This window comes from Carcharhinus amblyrhynchos, chromosome 1, assembly GCF_965287045.1.
Source record: "Carcharhinus amblyrhynchos chromosome 1, sCarAmb.v2.hapA, whole genome shotgun sequence".
NCBI classification, from domain to species: domain Eukaryota; kingdom Metazoa; phylum Chordata; class Chondrichthyes; order Carcharhiniformes; family Carcharhinidae; genus Carcharhinus; species Carcharhinus amblyrhynchos.
Genome location: NC_137324.1, coordinates 163,121,660 through 163,147,557, shown reverse-complemented (window position 1 = coordinate 163,147,557; position 25,898 = coordinate 163,121,660). Strand labels below are relative to the sequence as shown.

Sequence of the window (25,898 nt, the reverse complement as noted above, 5' to 3'; positions counted from 1 at the left end):
TGCGAATGGAATACTATGTCAAGAAATAAGGTTATCCACTTTGGTAGGAAATAAAGAAATTCAGAGTACTTCTTAAAGGGTGTGGGACTGAGAAATATTGAACTTCAAAGGGACTTGGGTGTGACCTTAGAAACCATAGAACCCTGCAGCACAGAAAGAGGCCCTTCGGCCCATCAAATCTGTACCGAACACAATCCCATCCAGGCCCTATCCCCATATGTTATACCCACTAATCCCTCTAATCTATGCATCCCTAGCTACTAAGGGGCAATTTCTTAGCATGGCCAACGAACCTAACCCGCACATCTTTGGACTGTGGGAGGAAACCGGAGGAAACCCACGCAGACATGAGGAGAATGTGCAAGCTCCACACGGTGACCTGAGCTGGGAATCAAACCCAGGACCCTGGAGCTGTGAAGCAGCAGTGCTAACCACTGTGCTACCGTGCAGCCCCTTGTTCATGAGTTACTGAAAGCTAACATGCAGGTACAGTAAGTAATTAAGACAGCAAATGGCATGTTGGCCTTTTTGACAAGAGGATGTGTGTATAAGGAATAAAAGTGTCTTACTGCAATTATGTAGAACCTTGATGAGACCACACCTAAAATATTATTTTCAGCTCTGGCCTCCTTAGTGAAGGAAAGATATACTTGCCATAGATGGAGTGCAACAAGAGGTTCACCTAAATAATTCCTGGGATGAAGGGATTGCCCTATGAGGAAAGATTAGATAGACTGGGCCTTTATTCCCTGGAGTTTAGAATAATAAGACTTGGTCTCATTCAAACATACAAAATTCTTATAGAGCTCAACGGAGTAGATGTTTCTCCTGGCTGATTAGAACCAGGAGACACAGTCCGTGAATAAGAGGCATGCTGTTTAGGACTGAGATGAGGAAGAATTTCTTTACTCAAGACAGTGGTAATTTTTTAGAACTCCCTGTCCCAGAGAGTTGTGGAGACTCAACTATCAAGTATATTCAAGATTGAGATTGATAGATTTCTACATACTAAAAAATTCAGAGATATGGGGATAATGCAAGAAAATGGTGTTAAGTGGAAGATCAGCCGTTGAATGGTGGTGCAGATGTGAAAGGCTGAATGGTCTACTCTGCTCCTATTTCTGAAGTTACGTAAAACATGACATTTACAATAATTAAAAATGTATATATGTCACCTGGATTATTAAGCTCATTTGCATTTTGTCTTTAGGTATTATGAAGCATTTCCACCTCTTTCTGAGAAGCCAATCTGTCTGCAAGAAATCATGACTGTGTGGAATAAGACCAAAGCTTGTTCATTTTCTGGTGGTTCTTCTTCATCTGCTGCTCCACAAACAAGTACTGATACATCCTCTCCAAAAGATTGCAATAGTGAAGGTGAAGGTATTAGAGATAGAAGAATCGAGGCGCCCATCACTACAAGCAGTAGTCGTATGTTCAGAAGAAGCAAAAAAGAGAAAGAAAATAGGCAGAACAACAGCTTGCCAGAACAGAAACCCACTACAGGAAAGAAGCAGATCAGACACCGATCAGAAGGAAAGATGCGTCCTCGTTCCTGGTCCTCTGGCTCCAGCGAAGCAGGCTCAAGCTCAAGTGGGAACCAATATGAGTTAAAAGGTCCCACCAAAGCTGTCAAAATCAGACATAAGATGAGAGAAACTGCTCGGAACAAAAAGGGGCGAAATGGACAAGTTAGGCTATCTTTGAAATCTGTTGACAAAGATGATCGAAAAAGCACCTGTGGGAGCAGCAGCAGTGGACCTACCAAACAGCTGTGCAAAAAAGGAAAAAGGTTTATGAAAGAAACGAGAAGGAAAACAAATGGCAACAGTGATACAAAAGATCTTAGCAATGAAAGTGGAAGAGAACAAGAATTCAAAGAAGAACCATTGTGGTACACTGAACCAATCGCAGAGTACTGGTTCCCTCCAAGTAGAAAAAGTAAGCTAGAAACTGCATACCGGAATAGTGTAGCTGCTAATGATAGCGAATCTTTGACTTTGGAAGAGCTTTCGGAGACAATGCAGGGTCTTTGTATTAGTAACAATAATTTCCAAACATACCTCGCAGCAGGTGCTTTCGTCGATGGTCACTTTGTTGAAATGCCTGCATTATTAGATGAGGCTAATGACCTCACTGGGACCTCAAGCTGTTCTAATCCCAAGGACAGTGATATTTTAGATGATATGCATCTATCTGAATTTACTCACTTCTATGAAGTAGATATTCATCAATCCATATTGGATCCTAGTGCCTCAAATTCATTGCAAGGAGAGAGTCGAATTTTAAGCATGATTCGACGGAAAAGTATAGAGCAAACTGATTTTGAGGCAGACTGTTGTATAGTGTTAGATGGACTACAGTTGACAAGGGAAAGTGCAATATGGACAGATTCACAAGCTTCTCTTGATGCAGAAGGATTGTTCTTAAATGATCTTGCAAATATAGCTCAATTTTGGGAGTGCTCTAGCTCTGATGAAGCAGAAGGGGAAAGCTTTGCTGGGGATTCCCCCATTACGCTTTCTCCTATTGTGGATAATACAGTGTGTGATGCAAGTAGCAGTACTGGCAATCAAGAAGAACACTTTTCAGAAGCAAATGAAGGGTCTGGTTTAAACTCCACTTGTTTTTCTCTGTTTGAAGTGCAATATGATAACTCTACTTCACCATTCTGTTTTGATGGACTTAGCCTGGGAAATCAAAATAGTGATATTGGGGGCTGGGCAGATTTGCCAGGAAAATCACAGTCTCGTTTGCTTATATGGACCAAAAATAGTGCCTTTGATGAAAATGACCACTGCTCAAATCTTTCAACACGAACCTGCAGCCCATGGTCACATTCTGAAGAAACACGTTCAGATAATGAAACCTCCTTTGGTATTCAGATGGAGGAGTCCACTAAATTTAATGCAGATGAGATTGATTGTTTAGTCCCTGGCATTTCGTCCAGCCTTCTTGATGAAGACCTTTTAGATTTATTGCATGAGGATACTCATTCACAAACAGATGGAGCTTTACGAAATATAACAAACATGACTTTTAAACAGAAATCTAAGCTGGAGTCAGTGTGTGGAATTCAGTTGGAAGAAGAAGAAAATAAGGAATATGAAACTGTGGAAATTTTTGCTGAACAGATGGCCAGTCATGGGGATAGCTATGGCTCAGAAGTTATAAAGGACATTTGGACAGCCATAGCAGAAAATGACACTGTATCAACACTAGATGTAGAACGATCAGAAGAGGATTTCTTTCCTGGTGAGGTGAATGGTTGCCATTGCTGTTGTTTAGATATGGCAACAAAACAGGACATCCTGCAAGAGCCTCATGAAAAGGCAGTGCAGCGGTCTGAATATCACTTATGGGAATGCCAGAAGGAAAACTTGGAGGCCCAAGCTGTTGCAACTGGGGAACTTGCAGAGATAGATGTAGGTGATTACACTGCACCTTCCAAACCTTGGGATATTGGTGCTGACAAAGAAAGTGCTTTCATCCTTGGTGGTGTTTATGGAGAACTAAAAACATTTGACAGTTGTGGAGACTGGGGAGTAGTTCCCCCTGATGCTGCAAAAGGTACTTTATTGCAGTGTGCAGCATCTGATGTTGTGACCATTGCAGGTACAGATGTCTTCATGACTCCAGGTAGCAATTTTGCTCCTGGCCATAGACCATTGTGGAGATCTTGTGCTTCGTTCACACCATGTGACCAGACGAGAAAAGGAGATGATAGGTTAAATACTGAGTTCTCTTTCATCTTCCATGAAGATTTATTAGGGAATTGCAGTAATTATCAGGGTCAAGAACCTGGTGTTGAGTATTCATTTTCCTCCTTTGACCTAAACAATCCCTTTTCACAAGTTCTTCATGTGGAATGTTCATTTGAACCTGAAAGGCTTGCAACATTCAGTCCAAGCTTTAAGCCCAAATCTATACTGTGCTCAGACTCAGAAAGTGAAACATTTCATCCTAAAATATATAGTATTGACAAAACACAGTATAGAGCTATTCGAATCTCACCGCGGACTCATTTCCGACCTATATCTGCCTCTGAGCTTTCACCAGGTGGAGGAAGTGAGTCAGAATTTGAGTCAGAAAAGGAGGATGTTACTATACCTGTCCTCTGCCAGACAGATTTGTTTGAGGATCAACAGGCAGACTTAAAGCCATTGGAAGAAGATGCTGAGCGAGAAGGACATTATTATGGAAAGACGGAGCTGGAATCGGGAAAATTCCTTCCTAGGTTAAAAAAAGCTGGAATGGAAAAGAGTGCTCAGACTTCACTGGATTCCCATGAAGGATCTGGCAGTCTTTTACAACCAGAACAGCAGTGCCCAGAATGTAATTTACAGGCATCAATGGGATGCACCAGTGTGAATAGTTGTGAAATAGATTTCAAGTTGAAGGTACCATGTGATAAATTGGAAGCATTCCAGAATCGTACAATAAACAGAAGCTTTTCTGGATTCAGTGAGGGAACTGGCATTAGAGCAGCATCGCTACAAGATGTGAGTACCACTGTTGCTCTATACATTTACAATTTGTAGTTGCTTTTACATTGCAGTGAATAGTTCGCAGTAAGCTACTTTTTTCCACAATTTTTAGAGAGGTTATAATGAAATAATATTTCAACCAGTTATTAATAATTATTCCATTTATCAGGTAAACTCAATCAATCAAGATTACACAATCATTTTTTTAAATGTAAGCAGTGGCTTACCTGCTCAATAGATCACAAATCAAAGGTTGTACGATCACAAAATGGCTGACAGATTGTTGAAGTTAGGAATGGGCCCTAATTACCACTGAAAAGAGTTGGAAAAATATCTGAGAGTTCTGCTAAAGTAGTGAAGTAATTTTTTAAATATCAGTTCCTGGAAAATAGATGTTACCTCATCCAACGCAGAAGAATATAGATACTGTAGATAAATAGTTTCTGCCTCTCGCAGTCCTGTACATCTTACTTGGGCATCTCATTTAACTCTATGATAGTAAATGGCCAGCAACTCTTCTGTCTAGTTAGGGTGGGTGTTTTTATGTAAGGACCAAGAAGTACAGAACCTTCCTTTACTCTTCATGTATAACGTATGCAAAAATTATGTATTTTATCCAGCTTTAGCGACTGATTTGCTCCTGTGAATTAAATTACTACAGAAAAGCAGTTTAAAAAATGTCTGTAGTTTAGATCCCTTTACTAACCAGTGCATATATTACAAATTTCATTCAAAATGGCTTTTAAACATTAAGCTTGAGGGCGGAACTGAGCTCATTTTGATCAAATATAGTGATTTGTTCATTTAAATATATGACAGCCGATTATGTTGAATACGACTATCAATTATGAATATTCCAAACCAGCTACAACAACCAGTAATCTGTCCATGGCATTTAATGAAAAAAAAGACAAACTGATGAAAAGCCTCAGAGCAACAAGTTGACTAGCTAAATTCCATAGTCAGAAAAGATTGCAGAATTTATAAATTTATCCATCCAATAATAGTTTTGTTTCAAATCATTACTTAATTCAAGTTAGAGAAAACATCTTTCTGCTGTAATTATATCACTCCAAGTGCTCACATTTTCATTATTCAATAACTTAAATACAAGGTGTCCAGTTTGATGGTCTGCAGTTTTTGAAGATTGAAGTCAGATATTGGGGAGAATCTAGCACCTCATAGCAATTACCATAAAATGTTGGCTCTTCTTCAATTTTCCTGGGGCATTATCAAAACTTGGATCTCAGGATAATGATGGATGTTCTTAAAGATATGAAAGTTGGAGCTCACTCAACAATATGAGGAACCAAGTATTCGAGAGTGAGAGGTTTGAAAAGGTGCACAAAATGACCTATATAATAATTTTAGTGTTCATTCTACATACTTGACTATGCAAAGTGTTATAAATTGATAGAATTTTGCGGTATCATTGAATTCTGTCACGTAATGACAAAAATTGTTTTTAATATCTTTTTTTAAAATTATATTTATTTAATTGAGACAAAAGATTTCTTCATTTTGGGATTTTCTGCTAGAATCTAAATGGATTTCTTCTGTCTGCATTGACTTGTCTCCATTGTATTATTGGAAAGCAATTCTGAGAAAATTATTCTTGAAGTATGAGCAGTACCAACCATATTGCATTTATTATCCATTGTTTGTTACACTGAGGTGTTGTACTGCTGGTGAGCAAATGTCTTTCTTTAACTACTAATCCTTTCTGTGATATTTAAGTGAACCATGTAGTGTGACACTAGAGTTAAATGGAGGTGAGAATGAAAAGGAACAGCAGGTTCCCTTGCCTGAAGGCCATTCACGAATTTGATAAATTTTAACTTGTGAGGCTAGTACTTTATTTATCTCACTTAATGTTACTGGATACACCAGTGTCTGAAAATTTTCCCAAGTCTAGTGTGTTGCTGGAAATTTGCAAATATTATCCTAATTTTCCAGGCAACTGTACATACTTAAAGTTAATTAATTTACTTATATCTATTTTATTTATGCCTCTCGGCATTTGAAGGACCAGATTACATCTATCAATTTTTTCTAAGAATAAGGACAAATGTTTAGTTCTAGGTCTCATCTTGCTCACACTTGCACATGTGTTTTTTCACATCTGCTGAAGCAGGTGCCGCTGGTTAAGCCTGCATAAATTGGACTCCCTTTGCGTGCATGTAAGGTTAAAGTTTTTAAAGTTTATTTGTTAGTCACAAGTAGGCTTATATTAGCACTGCAAGAAGTTACTGCGAAAATCCCCTAACTGCTGCACCCTGGCACCTATTCGGGTACATTAAAGGGGAATTTAATATGGCTAATCCACCTAACCAGCACATCTTTTGAGCTGTGGGAGGAAACCGGAGCACCCTGAGGAAATGCACGCCGACACAGGCGAATGTGCAAACTCCACACAGACAGTGACCCAAGCCAGGAATCAAACTCGGGTCCCTGGCACTGTGAGGCAGCAGTACTAACCACTGTGCCACTGTGCTGCCTCATGTGTATTTTTTTGTAAATGCCACTGCAAAGCAATTGATTTTATTTTATTTTTCTCTCTATTTCACCTTCCGAGAGCTGGGAACAAAAACAATTGCATTGACCCCATTGCCGTATGAAAATCAATTATCTCAGAATGAAATTGGGATCAACCCATAAATTTTCCTTGTTTTTATTATTTTAATTGCCCAATAAGTTATCAGATAGTTACACATCGAATGATCTTGTCACTTTATTGAATTATTCCTAGTGCATTAATACTCTGTAAAGGTAAGTTCCTAAATTTGCATACAGTTTTTAAATCCCCAAAGTGTCAAAATAAGAGGATTTTATTCCTGTTATTTCATAAACATCAGGAAGCCATGGGCATGGCCAATACTGGAATTATAATTTGTATTAACTGCTCATAATTCACTTCACTTACATTTAGACAATTTTCCAAGGAGATTGGCAGCCTGCAATCAGTGTTCAAGGAACAAATGGTCAATATGATGAGCCAGAATCTGCTGTCAAAATAATGGTGAGGATCATGAAGCTTGCTGATATTTTATAGAAAAGTGTTACAGAAACTTCACTTGAGAGTCAGATATGTGAAGCATGTTTTATTTGGAAACCGATATGCGGCTGAGGACAAGAACATTGAGCCAAATTTTACTGTAGCAGGCATTTAGACTTACCATTGCACCCATCAGCTCAAAAAAATGTTGCCCCAAAGTTGCCTAAAATATAAAATCACAATGACCGAGTGAGGACAACACAACACCTGAGACTTAACTGCTCAGGGCAACCAAGAGGATGTCTCTGCAAACAATGTGCTTGAAAGGCTGTCAAATAAACAAGCAAAAATTGAAAAAAATTCTTGAATTTTTGAAGAACTTTTTATTATTTTCTGTCTTTTTCTCTATCTCTTAATTCAGTCTTTCATTTCCTCTTTTTCTATACCTGATTACACACTGAATTGCGCTTTGATTCACCCTTTCTTTCAATTCTTGCTAGTTTATTTGGCACTCTTTAAATCTCGTTGTTTGCAGAGATAGCCTCTTGGTTGCCCTGATCAGTTAAATCTCAGGTGTTGTGTTGTCTTGGCTCGGCTCGGCTCGGCCATTGCGTCTTTATATTTTAGGCAACTTTGTGAACAACATTTTTTTGGGCTGATGTGTGCAGTGGTATGTCTAACTGCTACGACAAAATTTGGCTCAATGTTCTTGCCCTCAGCCGCATGTCTGTTTCCAAATAAAAAGTGCTTCGTTGCAACTCACCTGTAGCTGCAATTCTGAAAACACTCTGGTTTGGACAATTCGCAAACCTGATGAGGGCAAGAGTCAAAGGAAACCTGAGATTTAGAGCTGTCCATTCTTGAACAATCTCTTTAAATACCAGTCATTTTTTCTTAAGAGTGCATTGCTTCCCCTTTGTGAAATGTTGCAACTGTATGGTATATGGTATCGTTGAGCAGCATTCCCACGACAATTTCAGTGAAGTATAACCTTCAACTTGTTAAATTTTTTGACATTGTCCTCTTAGACCATGGAGCACTCTGCAGTGCAATCCTAAATTTTATTATCTCGACTGGTTTATGTTTGGAAAAATTACTCATAGACTGTCTATCCACAAATCCCATTGACAATACTGTTACATAAACTAATGATTTGTGAAATGGCTGATGAATACTGGGAGTTATCTCTGTTGTCAAGAAAGTTGTAATGTTTGGAAACAGCTGTAAATTGCAATCTAAAAATAACTGTACATTTATTTGTATTAGAACCTGCTCCACAGTGTTAGCAGTTGGACAAGGCTTAAACTAGAATGTAGAGTTGGACTAATTTGTCATTAGTCATTGCTGACAGTGCGTTAATACCTTATTGTAAGAAACCATTGCTTTCTACATTATATCTATCAGATACAATAATTGATTACTCTAAAAGGAAGTTAGTTACTAAGCATGAAATTGAAATGATTGATGAATGGAAATAATGCCTGACATATATCAGAAAGATGGTCATTGCTTCCCTGGTATTGCTAACTGCTGTCAACAAGTTAATTGCCAAATTACTGTTGACACTTTAGGGTGCAAGAGATGTAGAATTAACTTGAACAAAAATACATGAAACTGTGTATGGCTTATGCTGATTTACTGCCCAGGGTGAAGGTAACATAGTACTGATGTGCAATATTGATAGAGTGTAGTAAAAGAAATGAGAAATTAATCAATGTAGTAACATGAAGTTTTATTTTCCTTTTATTTATCTCAATATCATTTCTGTGATAACTTCCCAGGAGCACTATACACTGTGTACAAGCAATAATTTGTAAGGTTTAATCAAAATTGTAATCTAGGTGAATAGTAATGACATTTCAAAACATTGTACTGATTTGTTTTGTCATGGCAGGTTCCCTCTTCAGACCTGAATCAGCAAGAGAAGAGTGACTGCAAGGAGGAACCAGACTGGTGGCGAGAAACACTGTACCCACAACCATTTTCTGGGATCGAGTGTGCAGGCAAGTCATTGGTAAAATACAGTTATAAAGTAAGATTAAAACCTGACAAAAGAGAAACACGTTTCTAGGAACAAAAAGAAGATTTTTTTTTCAGAATACACAATTCTTTTGTAGGAACATCTTGTTGAACTGTTTCTAGACCTGTAATAGTAATCTGTCTTGAGTGGCAATTCAGAGGCCTGAGACCATTGCCTGATTGCCTGTCTACTGGAAGATGGTCTGTACTGCAGTGATTGTTGTGACTTTGACTTTGACTTTGACATTGACAGGGCTGGGTTCCATAGGTGTGGCTTTGGGGTGAGAAACCTAAAAGTCTGGATTCTGCTTAAATTAGAACCTGTGAGCCTCCTTAATATATTTAAATTGCCAACCAGCCTCCAGGAAGTGGGTTGTGGCTGCTTGCCCCTTGTCCCATCTGGTGAAACGAGGAAGTGGATAGGTTGGGTTTTTTAAACGTTATCATCCCCCTTTACTTAACCTAAGATTATATGAATCAAATCTGTAAATTTGCTTCCCTTAAGCAGAATTCTTGCTGATGAGAAATGCTGTCATTGTGGCATCCGAAATGTTTAGAAATCAAACAAAAATACTTTTACTGCATTTTATTACCTCTAATGCCTAATTGTACTTGCTGTGGTAACTTCTTGGATGCAATGGGAATCCTGGATCCACTATTGGAACTGGATTCCCAATCGTTAAATATAGCTGTGGCCTGACAGTACCAATCTAGGGGAACAGTCGCATCATCGTGATGTTATTGAATTAGTTGTCCAGAGGCTGAAATTAATAATCAAAGCTGTGAATTCAAATCCCAACATAGCAGTTAGTGAATTTGAACTCAATTAATTAAATAAATCTGGAAGTCAAAAGATAGGTTCTATAAAGGTAACCATGAAACCATTGGATTGTGATTGAAACCCTACCCAGCTGTCCATCAAGGAAAGAAACCTGTTGTCCTTACCTGGTCTGAACCCACAACAAAGATTTGAACTGGACCACCTGAAAAAAAAATATAAGAATTACATATAAAAGTATAAGAATAAAACCAGACAGACCACTCAGCAAGATACAAGGGAATGGATCCTTTTCCGTTCTTTGTCGTTGCTGGGTCAAAATAATGGAATTCTCTATCTGACACTACCGTGTTGTACCATCATCACGTGGAATCAAGAAGAATCTTTTTATTAATTCATGGGATGTGAGCGTCACTGGCTAGGCCACCATTTATTGCCCATTCTTAATTGCCCTTGGTAAGCTGCCTTCTTGAAATCTGCAACCCATGTAGTGTGGGAAGACCCACCAGTACTGTTAGGGACAGAATTCCATGATTTTCACCGAGGAACAGTAATGTTGTTCCAAGTCCAGATGACTTAAAAGGTATCTGTATGTGGTGATGCTCCTGTGTATCGGCTGCTCTTGCTCTTTTAACTGCTAAAAGTTGTGTGCTTGGAAGGTGCTGTCAAAGGAGTCTTGGTGAGTTGCCGCAGTGCTTCTTGGAGCAGGTATACACTGGTGCCACTATGTTGGTAGTGGAGGGAGTGAATATCGAAGATAGTGGATGAGGGGCTAGTCAAGCAGGTTGCTTTAGCTTGGATGGGGTTGAGTTTCTTGAATGTTTTTGGAGCTGCACTCTGGAGAGTATTCCACCACACTCCTGACTTCTATCTTGTAGATGGTAGGCTGACTTTGGGAAATGAGGCGGTGAGTTATTCTCCGCAGAATTCACAATTTCTCCTCTGCTCTTGTAGCCACGGTATTTATTTGGCAGTTCAGTTTCTGGTCAGTGGTAAACCACAGGATGTTGATAGTGATGCCATTGAATGTCAGTGGGAGATGGTCGTTGGAGATGGTCACTGCTTGGCATTGTGGAATGAAAGTTTAACTTCACCCATGTGACTCTGAAAGCAGTAGATTTGAGGCAGTGGTATGTACAATCGCATTACTTCAGTCAAAACTACCAAAACATTCAACAAAAGTCCAGCCTACGTTTTCTGGAATGCACATTTCAAAAGGAGGTATCCATGACACACGTGGGAGTAGAGAAAACAGTTGGATGACAACATGTAGTAGCGGAGGATAAATGTCGGAAATTGCTACGGGTGGAATTCTACGAGAATTTAGCAATGTGTCAATTCTGATGAGAAAACTGGCCTGAAACACTCCAGCTCTACCAGCCAGTTTTTTCTCCAGATCTTCTGACTTCAACTGCCAAAAAAGTGGGCATGGTGAGGCATTCACTCTTAGTGGTGGCGGTTCCCAGCTCTAATCTGTGGCCCTTTCTCCTTGGGTATGAACCAGATTACGTACCAGTGAGTGGGATCGAAAATTGGACATCACAATTCTCATTGGCGAGATTTGCAGTTTCTGTGTTTCGCTGAATCTTGACCCCCACTACTGATCTCGTGGACAGAGTGTGAGGATACAAGATCCCATGACATGGAAGGTAGCGCAGTGGCACAACGGTTAGCACTGTCATCTCAGCTTGGATTTCCTCTGGATGCTCTGGTTTCCTCCCACCGTCCAAAGATGTGCAGTTTAGGTTGATTGGCTATACTAAATTGCTCCTTAATGTCCAGGGATGTGTGGGTTAGGGGGATTAGCAGGGTAAATACATGTGTTTATAGGGATAAGGCCAGTTGGAAAGTTGATGCTGACTTCATGGGCTAAAGAGCCTCTTTCTGCACTGTAGGGATTCTATTATTATTGGTCTAGCGTACATATGGTTCCTATCTGCTATAATGAAAATCTGAATAAAGACGCAAGAGCACTAGCCAAGAGCAACATCATGGCAAAGATGATATGAGCCATTAGGACAAAACTTTATAACTAAGGCTGTTTTGCATTCATTGCAAAGAGTCCTGAATTGAATTGCTTCGATAGTGCCAAAAGTGGAAGTTTGGGAAGGGGAACCACACCGATTTTTAAACAACAGATCAGAACAGGGGAAAGCACTTGAGAAGGACAGAAAACCTACTTCACATTCCTAGGCACAAATGTTAATTGTCATTTGTCAGCTCAAGCTTGAATATTGTCTAGGTTTTGCTGCATACACACATGGACTGCTTCATATCTGACGAAAGAAAAGTAGATAGGGCGGGCAGTGAATATTAACTTGCCTGAAATGCAAAAAGACTAGTTAGGTGACATAGTCCTATCTGCTCAGCTTCCTTGTTACTTGCAGAACTTATCCCAGTGACCTAAGAATCTGAGAGGGAAAACACATTAAGGAAACTATTGCTCTTCAAAAGCGTTGGCACAAACTCAATGAACTGGAAGACCTCTAATATTATTCCATGTTTTTGTTTGCTAGAGTTGAAGGTTTGTCTTATTGTGCTGGCATGACAATTTTAACTGTATGCTCTGTTCTGCAAATACTTTTAGTATCTTGTTTATGGTTACTGTGCAGTAAATGTAGTTGTCAACTGGGGCTTGGAATTCCCAGTGGAAATGCCTTTGTTACTTATTTGGAGAAGGAGGTTAAAGAAATGAGACTAGCAGTTCTTAGACCAAGGTATAACGGAAGATGTTTGTTCCCTACGTATAACAATCCACTTATCAGGGTTTATGGTACACAAAGAGTTCTCAGTACATCACTGCTTCAGATGTCTGCTCCTCATTCCCGCAAACTCCAGCCACCTGGAAGATATGTCATTTGCTGGCCAAAGATCAGCAGTTCACCATCACCTGGGGAATAATATTTGTCTGTATTGGTCAAAGTTATGATATAGAGATGCCGGCCCTGGACTGGGTTGGATACAGCAAGAAGTCTCACAACACCAAGTTAAAGTCCAACAGGTTTATTTGGCAGCACAAGCTTTCGGAGTGCTGCTTCTTCATCAGGAGACCCACCTGAGAAGGGGCAGTGCTCCGAAAGCTTGTGCTGTCAAATAAACCTGTTGGACTTTAACCTGGCGTTGTGAGACTTCTTTGTTCTAGACAAAGTTGCCAGTATCTTGAATTATTTTGCTAATGAATCCTTTGACATCATCTGGTAACTTGTATGTCCCACATTAGTCATGCTGCAGCTTACAAATGCAGAAAAGTCATTTATGCTTACTTTAGATAAGTTTTACACTTCATGTCATTCCCTTGAAAACTAGAGAAATGGAAACCTAAAACAAAATAGTCTTTATGGTAATCTTCATTTCATCAGTAGCGAAGACTTTCTTTCCATTCCTATGCAGGTAATGTGCAATACAACCACTTTGTATGTGAATGGCGGGTGTCCAGAATGCTGTTATGGCCTTTTCATCATGCAATAGTCTACCTTGCAAGATATGATTCAGAGCTGTGTTTCAGAATGGTTGATTGGTAATCAGATCTATCCATCAGAGTCATGGCTTATGACTCCAATTCTTACACAGGGGAATATCCGATATAGACTATAAGAAGTGTGACAGATCAGAATGCTTTTTCTTTTTGGGGATGCAAGGTTGTTGGCAAGGTCAGCATTTATTATCCATTTCTGATTGCCCCTGAGCTGTTAGTGGGCATTTGTGTAAGCATTCTGAAGTATTGTTTAAGTATCTGAATAATTCTGGTGGAGCCCTGCAATAGAACTCAGCAAGTTTACAAAAATCATTGTAATTGGTGCATTCTGAGCAACAAAAGAATGAAAAAAGGGTTTGCTGCTTCTGGAAGCTGGAGTGGATGATGTTGAGGGGATGGAGGAAACTCCTTCTCTAGAATATGAGGATGTGAAACATGATAGCTAGCAACCAGAAAAAAGGACTTTACATTTAGTCAAGCATTTTAACCATGTAAAGGATGACGCACAATATCTTTTTACTACCATGGAACAGAAATTTACGTTTTTCTTCATCCAACTGCAAAAGTTGTAAGCTTGCTTAGAAATGAACTGAGAAATCTGCGGGCAAACTATAGGTATGTTTAAGCAAAATTCACTCAAACGTAGTCAAAAATCTATTCACACTCTAAGCAAATGTAAAAGTGAAGTACTTTACTTGAACTTTTACTTTCACTATTCACGCTCTTAAGTATCAGACAAATACTACTGGTCAGGCACAACTTTTAATGTTATGTTCAGTTTATGTTACTCAGGGCATAAGGGAAATATTGAAGCCTTGGAAGCAGTGCAGGAAAGGATCACAAATCTAATCCTCGTTTTAGAGACTAGGTTGTAAAGAAAGGTGAAGAAATCACAACACTTTTAAAATAAGGTGTTTGAGAGGGGACCATGTAGAGGTATAAAAGATAGAATATGTGAATATAACACACTTCTTAAATTGATCTACAACATTAGGACAAGGTACAAACTTACAAAGGACAATTTCAAGGCTGATGTCTTGTTTGCATTGTTTGGCCTCAACAGTAGTTAGTGGAGGCAGAAACCTGGGAATCATTCAAGCAGGTTAGCTATTGTTATTGGAAGTTGTAGGATTCTATGGAAGGAAGTGGATGAACAGAATTCCTCGACCTGTACTTACTTTTGCAACCTAAGTCTCTTTACATACTTGCTAGATGATTTAACTATATGAAATAGCACTTTAAGTCTTTGATAGGTAAGTAAGAGCTATTTGTGTTTTGCTGCAATTGCAGAAATTTTGCAACAATTGGCATGTAGCAATGCAGGCAGATTTCAATCTCTGATAATTGAGGGGAAGAATTATGGTTACATGACTTTAAGTGAAATATTGCTCTAGCCAAAAGCAAAATTTGATTCCACCAATTAAAAATTAATTAGTAAAGGCCTTAAATTCGTATTAAACATTCCTTAAAGATTTAATTCTACATTTTTGTTTTTCATCACAAGTACAAATTAAATACATTATCCAATTTCTTGATGTCCTTATAAATCGTAAGGCATTTTTTTAAAGCTTGGAAGTTACTTCAGCTTAATAATGTTGTGTTCTTATTGTTTTTTCTAGAATGCTACACTGATGCCAAGGAAAAGGATGGAACTGACTGTCCAATTTTAAGAGGACATTCACACAATGGAGATTGTCTTCTCCAGTTAGACTTGGTAAGTTAACCAAGTGTTAAAGATCTTTATAAAAAGATAAATGTTTCAGTTTTACATTGAAACATAAATCCCTTAACACGAAATGACAGTTACAATGTTTACTTGAAGCTGTTTTTCTTGAGAACTGAATGTTCAGTATCCGGTACAGTTAACTTCAAGACCAACTGAATTACTGAAGTTTTGCACAGATAAAGTCTGAGTACAATTTGCATTTATGGTTGTGCAATGATGAAATGACTTCCATTTTTTAATCTAGACTTACATCTGCTAAAGGCATATATTCTGTTTAACCATTATTATAAGACAATTGCACATGCTGCCCTTACTTTTATCACCCCAAGCACATTAGGTCTCAAGTCTGTGCTTCATTTCCATATAAATGTTAACATTGCCTCTCACACACAATACATTAAATTGCTTGCTCTATTTTAGTTGTTATATAATATAAAGTAAGGTTGTACAATTAAAATTATCCGCTGTATAAGTTAAGATTTGGACTTTGACGTGTTGCTAACAGATCTGAAACATTCGGCTCGAAAATGTAGAAAAAAAAATAGTTCAGTGAAATACTGTTGCAAAAATATTTGTTAAATGTTATATCACCCTTCTAATTTAGTTAAGGGATCAAACAAAGGTAGTGCGGAGGGGTGAGCACATTTTATTAGAGCTCTGGACTTGGTTTAAATCCAGCTCAGACTGATGGGATGAAGGACTCCCTGCTCTACTTATTGTAAGGGTCCTATTTGAAGTGAGCTTGGCCAGCCGGAACCTAATGCCCAATGGCAGAAAATTGGCAGAATCACAAGGGAGAAAGGGCAAAAGAGGGACCAAAAGAATCATGAATATGGAAAGGATAATTTTACTATAACACAGTGAGCGATCCTCTTCTAAGATACATGTATACTATTTATAAGTGTATTACTTTATCTATGATCCATAATAAATAGAAATGTTTGATGTCATTATGGCTTGCCAGAACAGGAACTGTATTCTAGACCTTGCATTCCACCCCCTCGACTGTCAAGAACTACATCTCGAGTACAAATAGAATTAAATATACAACTTGAAATCAGGTAACTTATTGGTATTTTAACCCAATGTAACATACAATGTAAAGTCTGACTAAAAAGATGTTTTAAAATATGCAATTTAAAAATCAAATCATCAGCCTTTTCTTTCACTGTTGGAACAAAGGTTCAACAATCAGAGTCCAAATCTTAACTTGTACACCGGATAATTTTAAAGTACTACCTTACTTTATATTACATAGCAATTAAAATAGAGCAAGGAGTTTAATGTATTATTGAGAGGCAGTGTTAACATTCATACGGATATGAAGCACAGGCTTCCAACAAGGGTTCCAACAGTCTTGTATTGCGACAATCAAGAAACTTCAAGCCGACTGCGTATCTGCATAATTATAGCTGAGCTAGAAATTTATATTTTGTTCAGAAACCCTTATTCATTGCATACTCTGTTTCGATTCAAATGATAAATATTGATCCAGATTTTTCAGTTGTAATGACAATAAAATTGTCAGTTTTCACTACAACTGTAAGTACGACAGCAACTTTTGGCATCTGCATATGCACATTTAAACACAGAGATCCAGAAGTTGCTTTCAGTGATTCATTGCTTTTCCATGGGTGTGCTGTTGGGAGTCCTCAGAAATCTGGAAATCTTCAGAAATCACTGAAGTGACATCAACTCCCATTTACTGAACTTTCTAATTTTGCTGGAAAAACCTCCAACGCATTATTGAATAAAGTGCAACTGGAATTTTAATGGTATCCTAAGTCATAATTACCACTGGTAATCTCATTGGCCCTTACTTACACAAGTATAAAATTAGGCTTTTTAATTTCAAATTTCTCTATAAATTCCATGGATTTTTAAAATATGTTTACAGTATAATATTTCAGCTTCTGCTTTATTCCCGTATGTTGAGCTTGGTAAAGTGATTAAAAGGGGATGATAATCATTGTAGTTTATTTCCTGGTTTGCCGTCTGTGAGAATTCTTCAACGTAGTTGGCTGCTAAGTTTGCTTGATGACATTGCAGTTACTGGATTCGGAGATTCCTTTCAGTTAGTGCCAGAATTAAATGAACATTGGGAACGGTGAAATTCATGCCATAGCGATGGCTAAGTCTTTGTGGGGCAGCTTTTTGCATGGTCAGCAGCAAGTGCTGCCCCTTTACCATTGACTATAAAATCTGGGTTATTTAGAATAGTTGACTTAAATGCAACCAGGACAGGAATAATCCATCAAACCTAAAATAAAATGGCTGAATTCTTATTATTCATAAATCTACTGCAACAGGAAACTTTATTATTTTAATTTCAGTAAGTGATTGAGGAAAGAAAATTATGAATTGTGTCGCTTTAAATAGTGAACATTTTGAAGAATTGTAACATTTTTCTATCTTAGCAGACTACAGCAGCCTGTGAGGTGAACTGCAGAGTAGAGCATGACTCTAGAGGGAGGTCAGCTGTCATCCGCAGGAAGCTTTTCTCCAGTGACTGTTCAAGCTCAGATGAAACTGCTTCAGAAGGCGGAAGTGATTGGGACGACCCTCCAGATGAAGAGCTTTTTTCTCGCACACATCTTTAATTCTGCGCAGCTGCTTCCAGCTAGAAAGCAACAACCCTTTTAATAAGTTCACAACTCTCTCTTGTTGAGAACTTATTGCTCTTTTAAAAAAAACTTTAGTTTTCTTTTCATTTATCTGCTTTAGATAGGTATTTATCTTTCTCTTCTTGTAGGTTTCACTGTTAGGCATTGGATGCAATACCATGACAGAAAAACTAAAATAGTTTATTGAAACCTTGGCTTTTTCAACTAGTATAGGTTGTGTTTGTCAAAGAATGATTGTGCATGTGCCTATCTTACTAGCATCAATGCTTATTTTGCTGATTAATTACTACCGCTTTCATTACTACTGTAGGACTACCATTGTCACTAGGACTACTATGTCTACTACAACTTCTGCTATTCAGAGGCTCTTAGCATTTGGCACAGTGTAATGCTTTGTTGTAAAAGAATTGGGAGATAAATACTTCAAGCTAAACTTTTCACATAACTAGATCAGTGCCTTTCTGAATGCAGGAGAACAGCATGGATGAATAGACTTAAATCATCTAATTGAAACCTGTTATCTCACTTCAAAGTAGGAATGACAAGATTGTGCTTTAGAGCCAGAATAAGTATAAATACCTTTTTTTCCTGAATGATTCTAAATGCGTTTGCATAAAATTGAGAAGTTTAGTGAGTATGGCTTGTGAACTACTAACTGTGAAAGCCCAGGATTTTATGAAGTTTGCGAAGATTTCGGTGTAAAGGTTTGGGTTGATCAAACAGAATGAGACTAATTTCACTTAGAGCTTAGGTATCAGTATTAAGCAGGAGGGTGGTAAAACTGTGTATTCTCGCTGTGTGAGAAATCCTGAGCCAATGCAGTTAGTCCATGTTGTGGCTGTGATTTTGTAGATCTTAGCAGAAATCGTTTTGTGTTTTGGAGGGGTGTGAGGAACCATTCTGGCATTTACTTGTGCTGACTACAAAACCAATGTAGACTTAAAACTTAAGAATCTCATTTACATGTGTGACTGCAGTAGTGATTGTTGCTTCATGTGGCTTGCTTTGAGTTTTTTTTTCCTTATTTTGTAACACTGGTGTCATAAACATCTCTTTGACATCATAATGTAATTGTTGAATATCTTTCACGCCCTTGTGCTTTGAATCTACAAAATGAAAAGCCAAGGGGAACAATATTCTGGTCATCAGGTGCAATTAGTCATGAGTGCTTTCAACTTCATGACTGGCCACCTGGATCCCATGACGATAATCGCTGGTTACGACAGAGATCAAAAATTCAAGTTAAGTTTTCTTGAACTTGAATTTATATTAGAAGCAGAGTAACCACAGAACTTATCATGGTGGTAATTGATATTATAATAAGAAAGTAGAAGGACTGAGTTGAATTAGCTTTGGGATAAATTTAGCATCCAGAACTGTTCTAAGCTGCAACATTATTTTTTTGTTGGCATGTATAAGCCAGATGTAAAATAAGGAATAATAGTTTGCACATAAGTTTGACAGAGATAGCTATTATGCTCTGTGCAGTGAAACAGTCAGCAATTTTAAGCATTAACATTTTAAATTATACAAAACATCTATCAGGGCCCTTTCTGTAGATTAACTTTTGATTGGATATTATTTTATTTGAAACAAAGCTTATGTAAACTAGCAAAAACAAATGATACAGCTTTAAGAAATTCATAACCATTATTTTAAGTAGGGTTATAGAATTTTTTTAAATGGCTATGGATGTTAACCAGAACAGAAGATTGAAAGCCTTCTCTAAATCATATTTGCTTAAGTTATGATTTCTTTTTAGAGCTGCTTATACAGACGAGGAAGGACTTCATGTCGGGTGATGCATGAGCCTGACAAAAAGAGTAATATAATGTTGAATCATCTAAGGAAAGAAGAAAAGGCTTGAGAAGTGGGTTAGGGAATAATGAAATGTTTACACGTCTCACCTGTACTAGTTTCCATATTTACAAGATTCAAGAAACAAAAAAGCAGCATTCAGTTGGGATAGTTTGAGAAATGTGATTTCAAGTTTCTTATGGTCAGGTTTTCAACTGGGTGGTTTATTGGTAAGGGGAGTTTTATTTGTCATCTATTGCAAGCAGGTTGAAAAGAGAACTAGAATAGTGTATACCATAGCACTGAAACCTGAGTTCCCCATTTCTCAGTTGTTAGCCTTTTTCTAAGTTTTGCTTAAAGTGGTTGTATTGTTCTCTGATTTCATGTACACCAGAGTAACTGATTTTGTTTCATTGTGGAATTACTTTACACCTAAATAAAGACTCAAAAGTAAAATCCAATGAGCAGTATTTTTCTTTTATATGTTGATTTATTGTTGAACAATATTCATTTAAATGCCATTTTTAAAGTGCTGTTACGTCAGGGATATTCACTTATTAACTTTATCTGTAGAGACTTATCTTGAGCCATGACTTACTCAAAGGACATAAAGCAAGTGTTTAAAGTTTAATGTTTTAAAAATCTCTCAATTCAATACAATATTGACAGGCTCTGAATTCGAACATCTGCAACCATTGGTTTTTGATGGATAAAGTTAAGTCACACATGTTGAACACTGCTACAGTTTTCTCCCCCAGTTTCACTCTCTTTTCATCTCATGTCAAAAGTACTGACATTTGGTTCTCTATTGGATATCAGCACTCATCTAGTGTTTCTGAAAAGTAACCATTGTTTGTGTGAGTGCCTTCTGTAATATGCACTAAGATTTCTTTGATAGCATCTTCCAAATCTGTGGCCCCCAGAAGGTCAAGGACAACAAGACAAGGGAACATCACCACATGCACGTTCCCCTCCAAGCCATACTCCATTCTGACTTGGTGCGATGACAATAATCTATCCTTCAACGTCAATAAAACAAAGGAGATAGTTATCAACTTCAGGAAGTGTAGTGGAGAACATGTCCCTGTCTACGTCAATGGAGACAAAGTAGAAATGGTCGAGAGCTTCAAGTTTTTAGGTATCTAGATCATCATCAACCTGTCCTGGTTCCCCCATGTTGCACAGCTTGCCAGATCCTCTATCATTCCTGTACTCTGTCTCATAACTGTTTGAGATCCAACTCACTGCGGTGGTGTCTTCAGCAAATTTGAAAACCGAGTTGATTTGAAAATCAAGTCAAAATCAAAAAAATGCTGTATACTGTGCCAGTAGTGTCTGCTGTTCCAAAGTCTCGTAGCTCCAGATCAACGCCATGTTTGGTGAGTGATTCAAACTCCCTTCGATACAACAGCTCCTCTCTTGTCAGTAAGGTCACTGGATGAGAATCCGTTTTGAAGGTGAAGGATGTTTTGGAATATATTTTTACTTGGTGAGCTATTGGAGTATTTGGAGCAAAAATGCCTTTCCTCTAACATTTCTACAGGCCTGAGTCAGCCCAAATATTCAAAAAAATTAAACTCTGTTCCCAAGCTGGGATGTAGCAACTGCTCTTGTGAATTGTTAAGCCATGTGAAATCAACTTATTTTAAGTGGAATTTTCTTTGATTGTAACACAAAGGAACTGCCTCACTTTTTTTCTTCATAGAAATATGCGGACAGTAGTTGACCTACTTCAAGGCTTTGATAATATTAAAATGGATTATCTCAAATTTAACCTTGAAGATCGACTTGTTACAATGTCTTTATTTTTTAAAAAAGAGACCCTCCCTTAACCAAAGCATATTAAGTATCTAAAAATAAAGTAGAAACTGCTTTATTCACTTCTACAGTGTTTAAAAGATTCACATGTTTCATGAATGATTTTGCTAAAATTTAATGTAGCTTCTCAGTTTCCAACATTGCAGAATCTAGGGAAGGAGAAAGGGAGTGCTTAGCCATTGGTATCTTGTGAGGGGGTCCTCTTTGTTTGGCTCAGAAATGAGAGAAGGATGTAAGGGACACAATTTTACCATCTTGCTTCGCTAGGTAAGCTGGGAAAATAATGTGAGGAGCTGAAAATCCAATTTGAGTCTGATCTGCGAAATGGTTTGTGATCTTCCCGGCCTCTTTCGAATGCCGTGAACCGCTTTGCATCCGGAAAGGGCACCCAGAATGAGGCTGATTAGCATGTTTAAAGTAGTACTTAAATATGCCTAGCCCATTCAAATGACAGCGCATGGAATCTTCCAGCCTTTGGGTACGGCACCATAAATGAGAGATTTACTGCGTCTCCACAAGTGCAAACCTGGCATGATGGTCACCCGGGAGGGGTTGGTGGGTGGGTGGGGGGGGGGGGGGGTGGGGGGGGGGCAGGACTTGGAAGCCATTGAAGCATCCACAGATAGCCAGGTCATGGCCAGATGGTGCCCATCAAGGACCCTGGCAGTGCCAGTTGGGCACTGCCAGTGTGCTGGGGGGGGGGGGTCGCTTGCAAAACAGCGCCTAAGCTCTCTTCAGACAATTCACTGACATGTTCGTGCCTTCCCTCTCTGCCACCCACCCCGGTACCTGTGTGTAACTCTCAAAAAAGTGAATGTGTTGAAAGATTGCAATACAGAGCCTGCTTGATACTAATGCATCTATCCCCATTTTTCTCATCATTATGAATGACAATTAAAAATTTTTTGCCACTCCTGGGTCTCAGATGCTGCAAGAAGGCAGGTAGCATCCTTCTCTGCGAATACAGGATCTCCATCAGGACCTCCAGGACTGCATCCAAGAGCCTATGTGCCTATCCCCTCCAGCCCTCAGCCATCCTACAATGTTACGACGTACAGACCACAATTAGTAAGGATAGGCAACAACACCACCTCCACGATCATCCTCAACACTGCTGCCTCACAAGGCTGTGTCCTCAGCCCCTTACTTATAGTCTTTATACACCTATGACTGTGTGGCCAAATTCCCCTCCAACTTGTTTTTCAAGTTTGCTGATGGCACCAAACAATGACAAGACAGAGTACAGGAATGAGATAGAGAATTTGGTGAACTGGTGCGACGACAATAATCTCTCCCTCAATGTCAGTAATACGAAGGAGATAATCATCAACTTCAGGAAGCGTAGTGGAGGATATTCCCCCTCTACGTCAACAGGGATGAAGTGGAAATGGTTGAGAGCTTCACATATTTAGATGTTCAGATCACCAACAATCTGTCCTGGTCCCTCCATGCTAACCCTATGGTTAAGAAAGTCCACGAACACCTCTACTTTCTCAGGAAGCTAAGGAAATTTGGCATGTCCACTACAACTCCCACCAACTTTTACAGATGCACCATAGGAAGCATTCTCTCTGGTTGTATCACAGCTTGGTATGGCTTCTGCTCTGTCCAAGATCACAGTAAACTATAAAGGGTTGTGAATGAGGCCTAATCCATCACACAAACCAACCTCCCATCCATTGACTCTGTCTACATTTCCCATAGCCTTGGAAAAGCATAATCAAGGATTCCGTGCAATTCGGACATTCTCTCTTTTTCCTGATGAAAGGTGGTGGAAGATAAAGTCTGAGATCACGTACCAACCGACTCAAGAACAGCTTCTTCCCTGCTGTTGTCAGACTTTTGAATGGACTTGCCTCATGTTAAGTTGGTCTTTCTCAACACCCCAGCTATGACTGTAGCACTAAATTCTGCATCCTCTCCTTTCCTTCCCAATATATGGTATGCTTTGTCTGTAGGAGCATGCAAGAAACAATAGTTTTCACTGCATACTAATACATGTGACAATAATAAAAATCAAAATGTGCTGCTGTATGCCAGCCACTGAATATCACACCTTTAATGGAAGACCAGATGAAAACCATAAATATTGTTAAATTTGAAGATATCTATTTCACACCTCTCGTTCAAATTATGGAAATCAGCAATTATAATCAAAACTGTACGCTAAATCTGAACATGCAAATAGATTAATTTTATTAACCAGCACTATACCCACTTAGCACCCATTTTCATCCCATGACCAAAATAACCCATTAATGCCCTAGTCTGCAACAAAAGTAACATCTGAAAAGATTAGGAATAACAACACAGCCAGATTTCAATGCCATTTTACAGATACAACAATTAGGCAAATAATAAATATCTAATACACTAGTTCTTTCAAAAATATGTTTAAAATGTATAAATGTTAACAGTCTAGGTTAATAGCTCAGTTTATCTATTGCCTGGAGACCAGCCTCTGCTTTTGGTGGAGTACTGTGAGAGCTCTAGGTTGTCTACTTATGAACACTCATACTAACTGGGCCTTTATTAAAAATGTTAGCAGTTTCTTCTCATTCCCATAGAATGGGGGCCTCTATTCTTCCTTAAAAGCCATAACCTCTTCGTTTAGGGGATAATTTTAATGCTAAAGATGGATGAGATGGGATGGACAGTGAACATGATCACAAAGATATGGATTGGTCACATATATATTGGGAGCCTCACATTTTACCTCCTGCAGTTGAACCTTGGCTGGTTGGGTTTCTCAGGACTCAGGAGACTTAGCCACTGTAGGGAGGTGAGGACAGCAAGTGGGAAAACTCAAGTGTTTACTTGGCCCTGCTTATGGAGCAGGAATACTCCCCCCACAGGTCACTAAATTTACCTTATTCTCTGCCATCAGACACACTTACCTCCCCACCAACTGCCTCCCATCAAAACCTTTCAGACAATTCACTTGAGCAAATATCACAGCTCTCACTTTTTTGATACCTTCCCTTGTCTTGCTCATGCCCATCCCACCACCATCCCACTTTGAACCTCTCCGCTGCCATTCATTTTTTTGTAATCTCTTTTCTGGTTCCTTTCAGCCTGCCAACTCCTTTGTGCCCATCACTGTGACATCCTTCAGGTATCTCCTTCTCCTTTCCTCATTGAAATCACAGTAATGAATCTTCAAATGCTTCAGTCATTCGTTCAAGCGTTATTCGTGAAATGCCCATGACTACATTTCCTCTGTTGATACAAACTGGTGATGGAGGTAGGGTGGAGTCATTGCCTTTAGTTTGTAGCATGCTATTACCATTTGTTGAGTGGTTAATTAGCAACAAATGAAGCGGATTACTTGTTAAGGTTACATGGTAAACAATAGTGAAGGACTGGAAAAGTGCCAGTGAGTTTGGAAGTTACATAGCAATATTCTCGAATATCATTCTCTCAACCTGGCCTGCCACCTTCAATAATTGAGCACATATACACTCAGGTCCCTCTGCTCATGTGCCTCCTTCAGAATTGTACCCTTTATTTTGCATGTCTCTCCGCATTCACTCTGCCAACATGAATCACTTCACACTTCTCTGTATTAAATTTCACCTGCCTTTAGTCTCTTCACTGCACCAGTCTGTCTATACAGCTTTTTGAAGTTGAAACTATTCTCCTCAAGGTTCACAATATTTCCAAATTTTTGTATCATCCACAATTTTTTAAACTGCATCTTACACACCAAGGAAAAGGTGAAAACACAGTATTGACTGCCTGGGAGCACGTGTCCTGTCTGTGATTTATATATAATTTAAGGTAGAAAGATTTCAATAGGTAATATGGATAACATTTATTTAAAATGATAGATGTAATTAGCACCAAAACAATAAAGTGCTGTAATATTGTGCCAATGTCAAATCTCTGAAGGAATTTACTATATTCAGCTGTCAAGATTTTATTTAGAGTTGTTATTTTGTGCGTGAGCAACATCAAGTGGTATAACATCATTACTGCAACATTTTCCTTTTTGTGATGCCACCACCAAACACATCTTCCCTTCACCCCCTCTGTTAGCATTCTGCAGAGACCATTCCTTCTGGGATAACCTAATCTACTCCTCCACTATACCCAACACCTCTCCCATCATCCATGCCACCATCCCATGCAATCACAGAAGGTATAACACCTGCCCCTTTACCTCTTCCATGCTTACCA

General features: G+C 38.7%; 1 protein-coding gene across 7 annotated transcripts in view; it reads left to right on the top strand.

The window, feature by feature from the left end:
* The window catches only part of LOC145346828 (uncharacterized protein KIAA0232-like), a 100,722-nt gene extending 80,351 nt beyond the window's left edge, over nucleotides 1-20,371 (top strand). For 5 of the 7 annotated variants that reach the window (XM_080194633.1, XM_080194669.1, XM_080194643.1 and 2 more), the window contains 5 exons: nucleotides 1,211-4,502; nucleotides 7,417-7,506; nucleotides 9,377-9,485; nucleotides 15,374-15,468; nucleotides 17,898-20,371. In XM_080194633.1, coding sequence (XP_080050759.1) covers nucleotides 1,211-4,502; nucleotides 7,417-7,506; nucleotides 9,377-9,485; nucleotides 15,374-15,468; nucleotides 17,898-18,080 — 3,769 coding nt within the window. In that variant the 3' untranslated portion in view covers nucleotides 18,081-20,371. Of the gene's footprint in view, nucleotides 1-1,210; nucleotides 4,503-7,416; nucleotides 7,507-9,376; nucleotides 9,486-15,373; nucleotides 15,469-16,444; nucleotides 16,542-17,897 lie in introns of all 7 variants that reach the window. The other 2 variants (XM_080194687.1, XM_080194678.1) reach the window with 2 other exon arrangements.
* The last annotated feature ends 5,527 nt before the right edge of the window (nucleotides 20,372-25,898 follow it).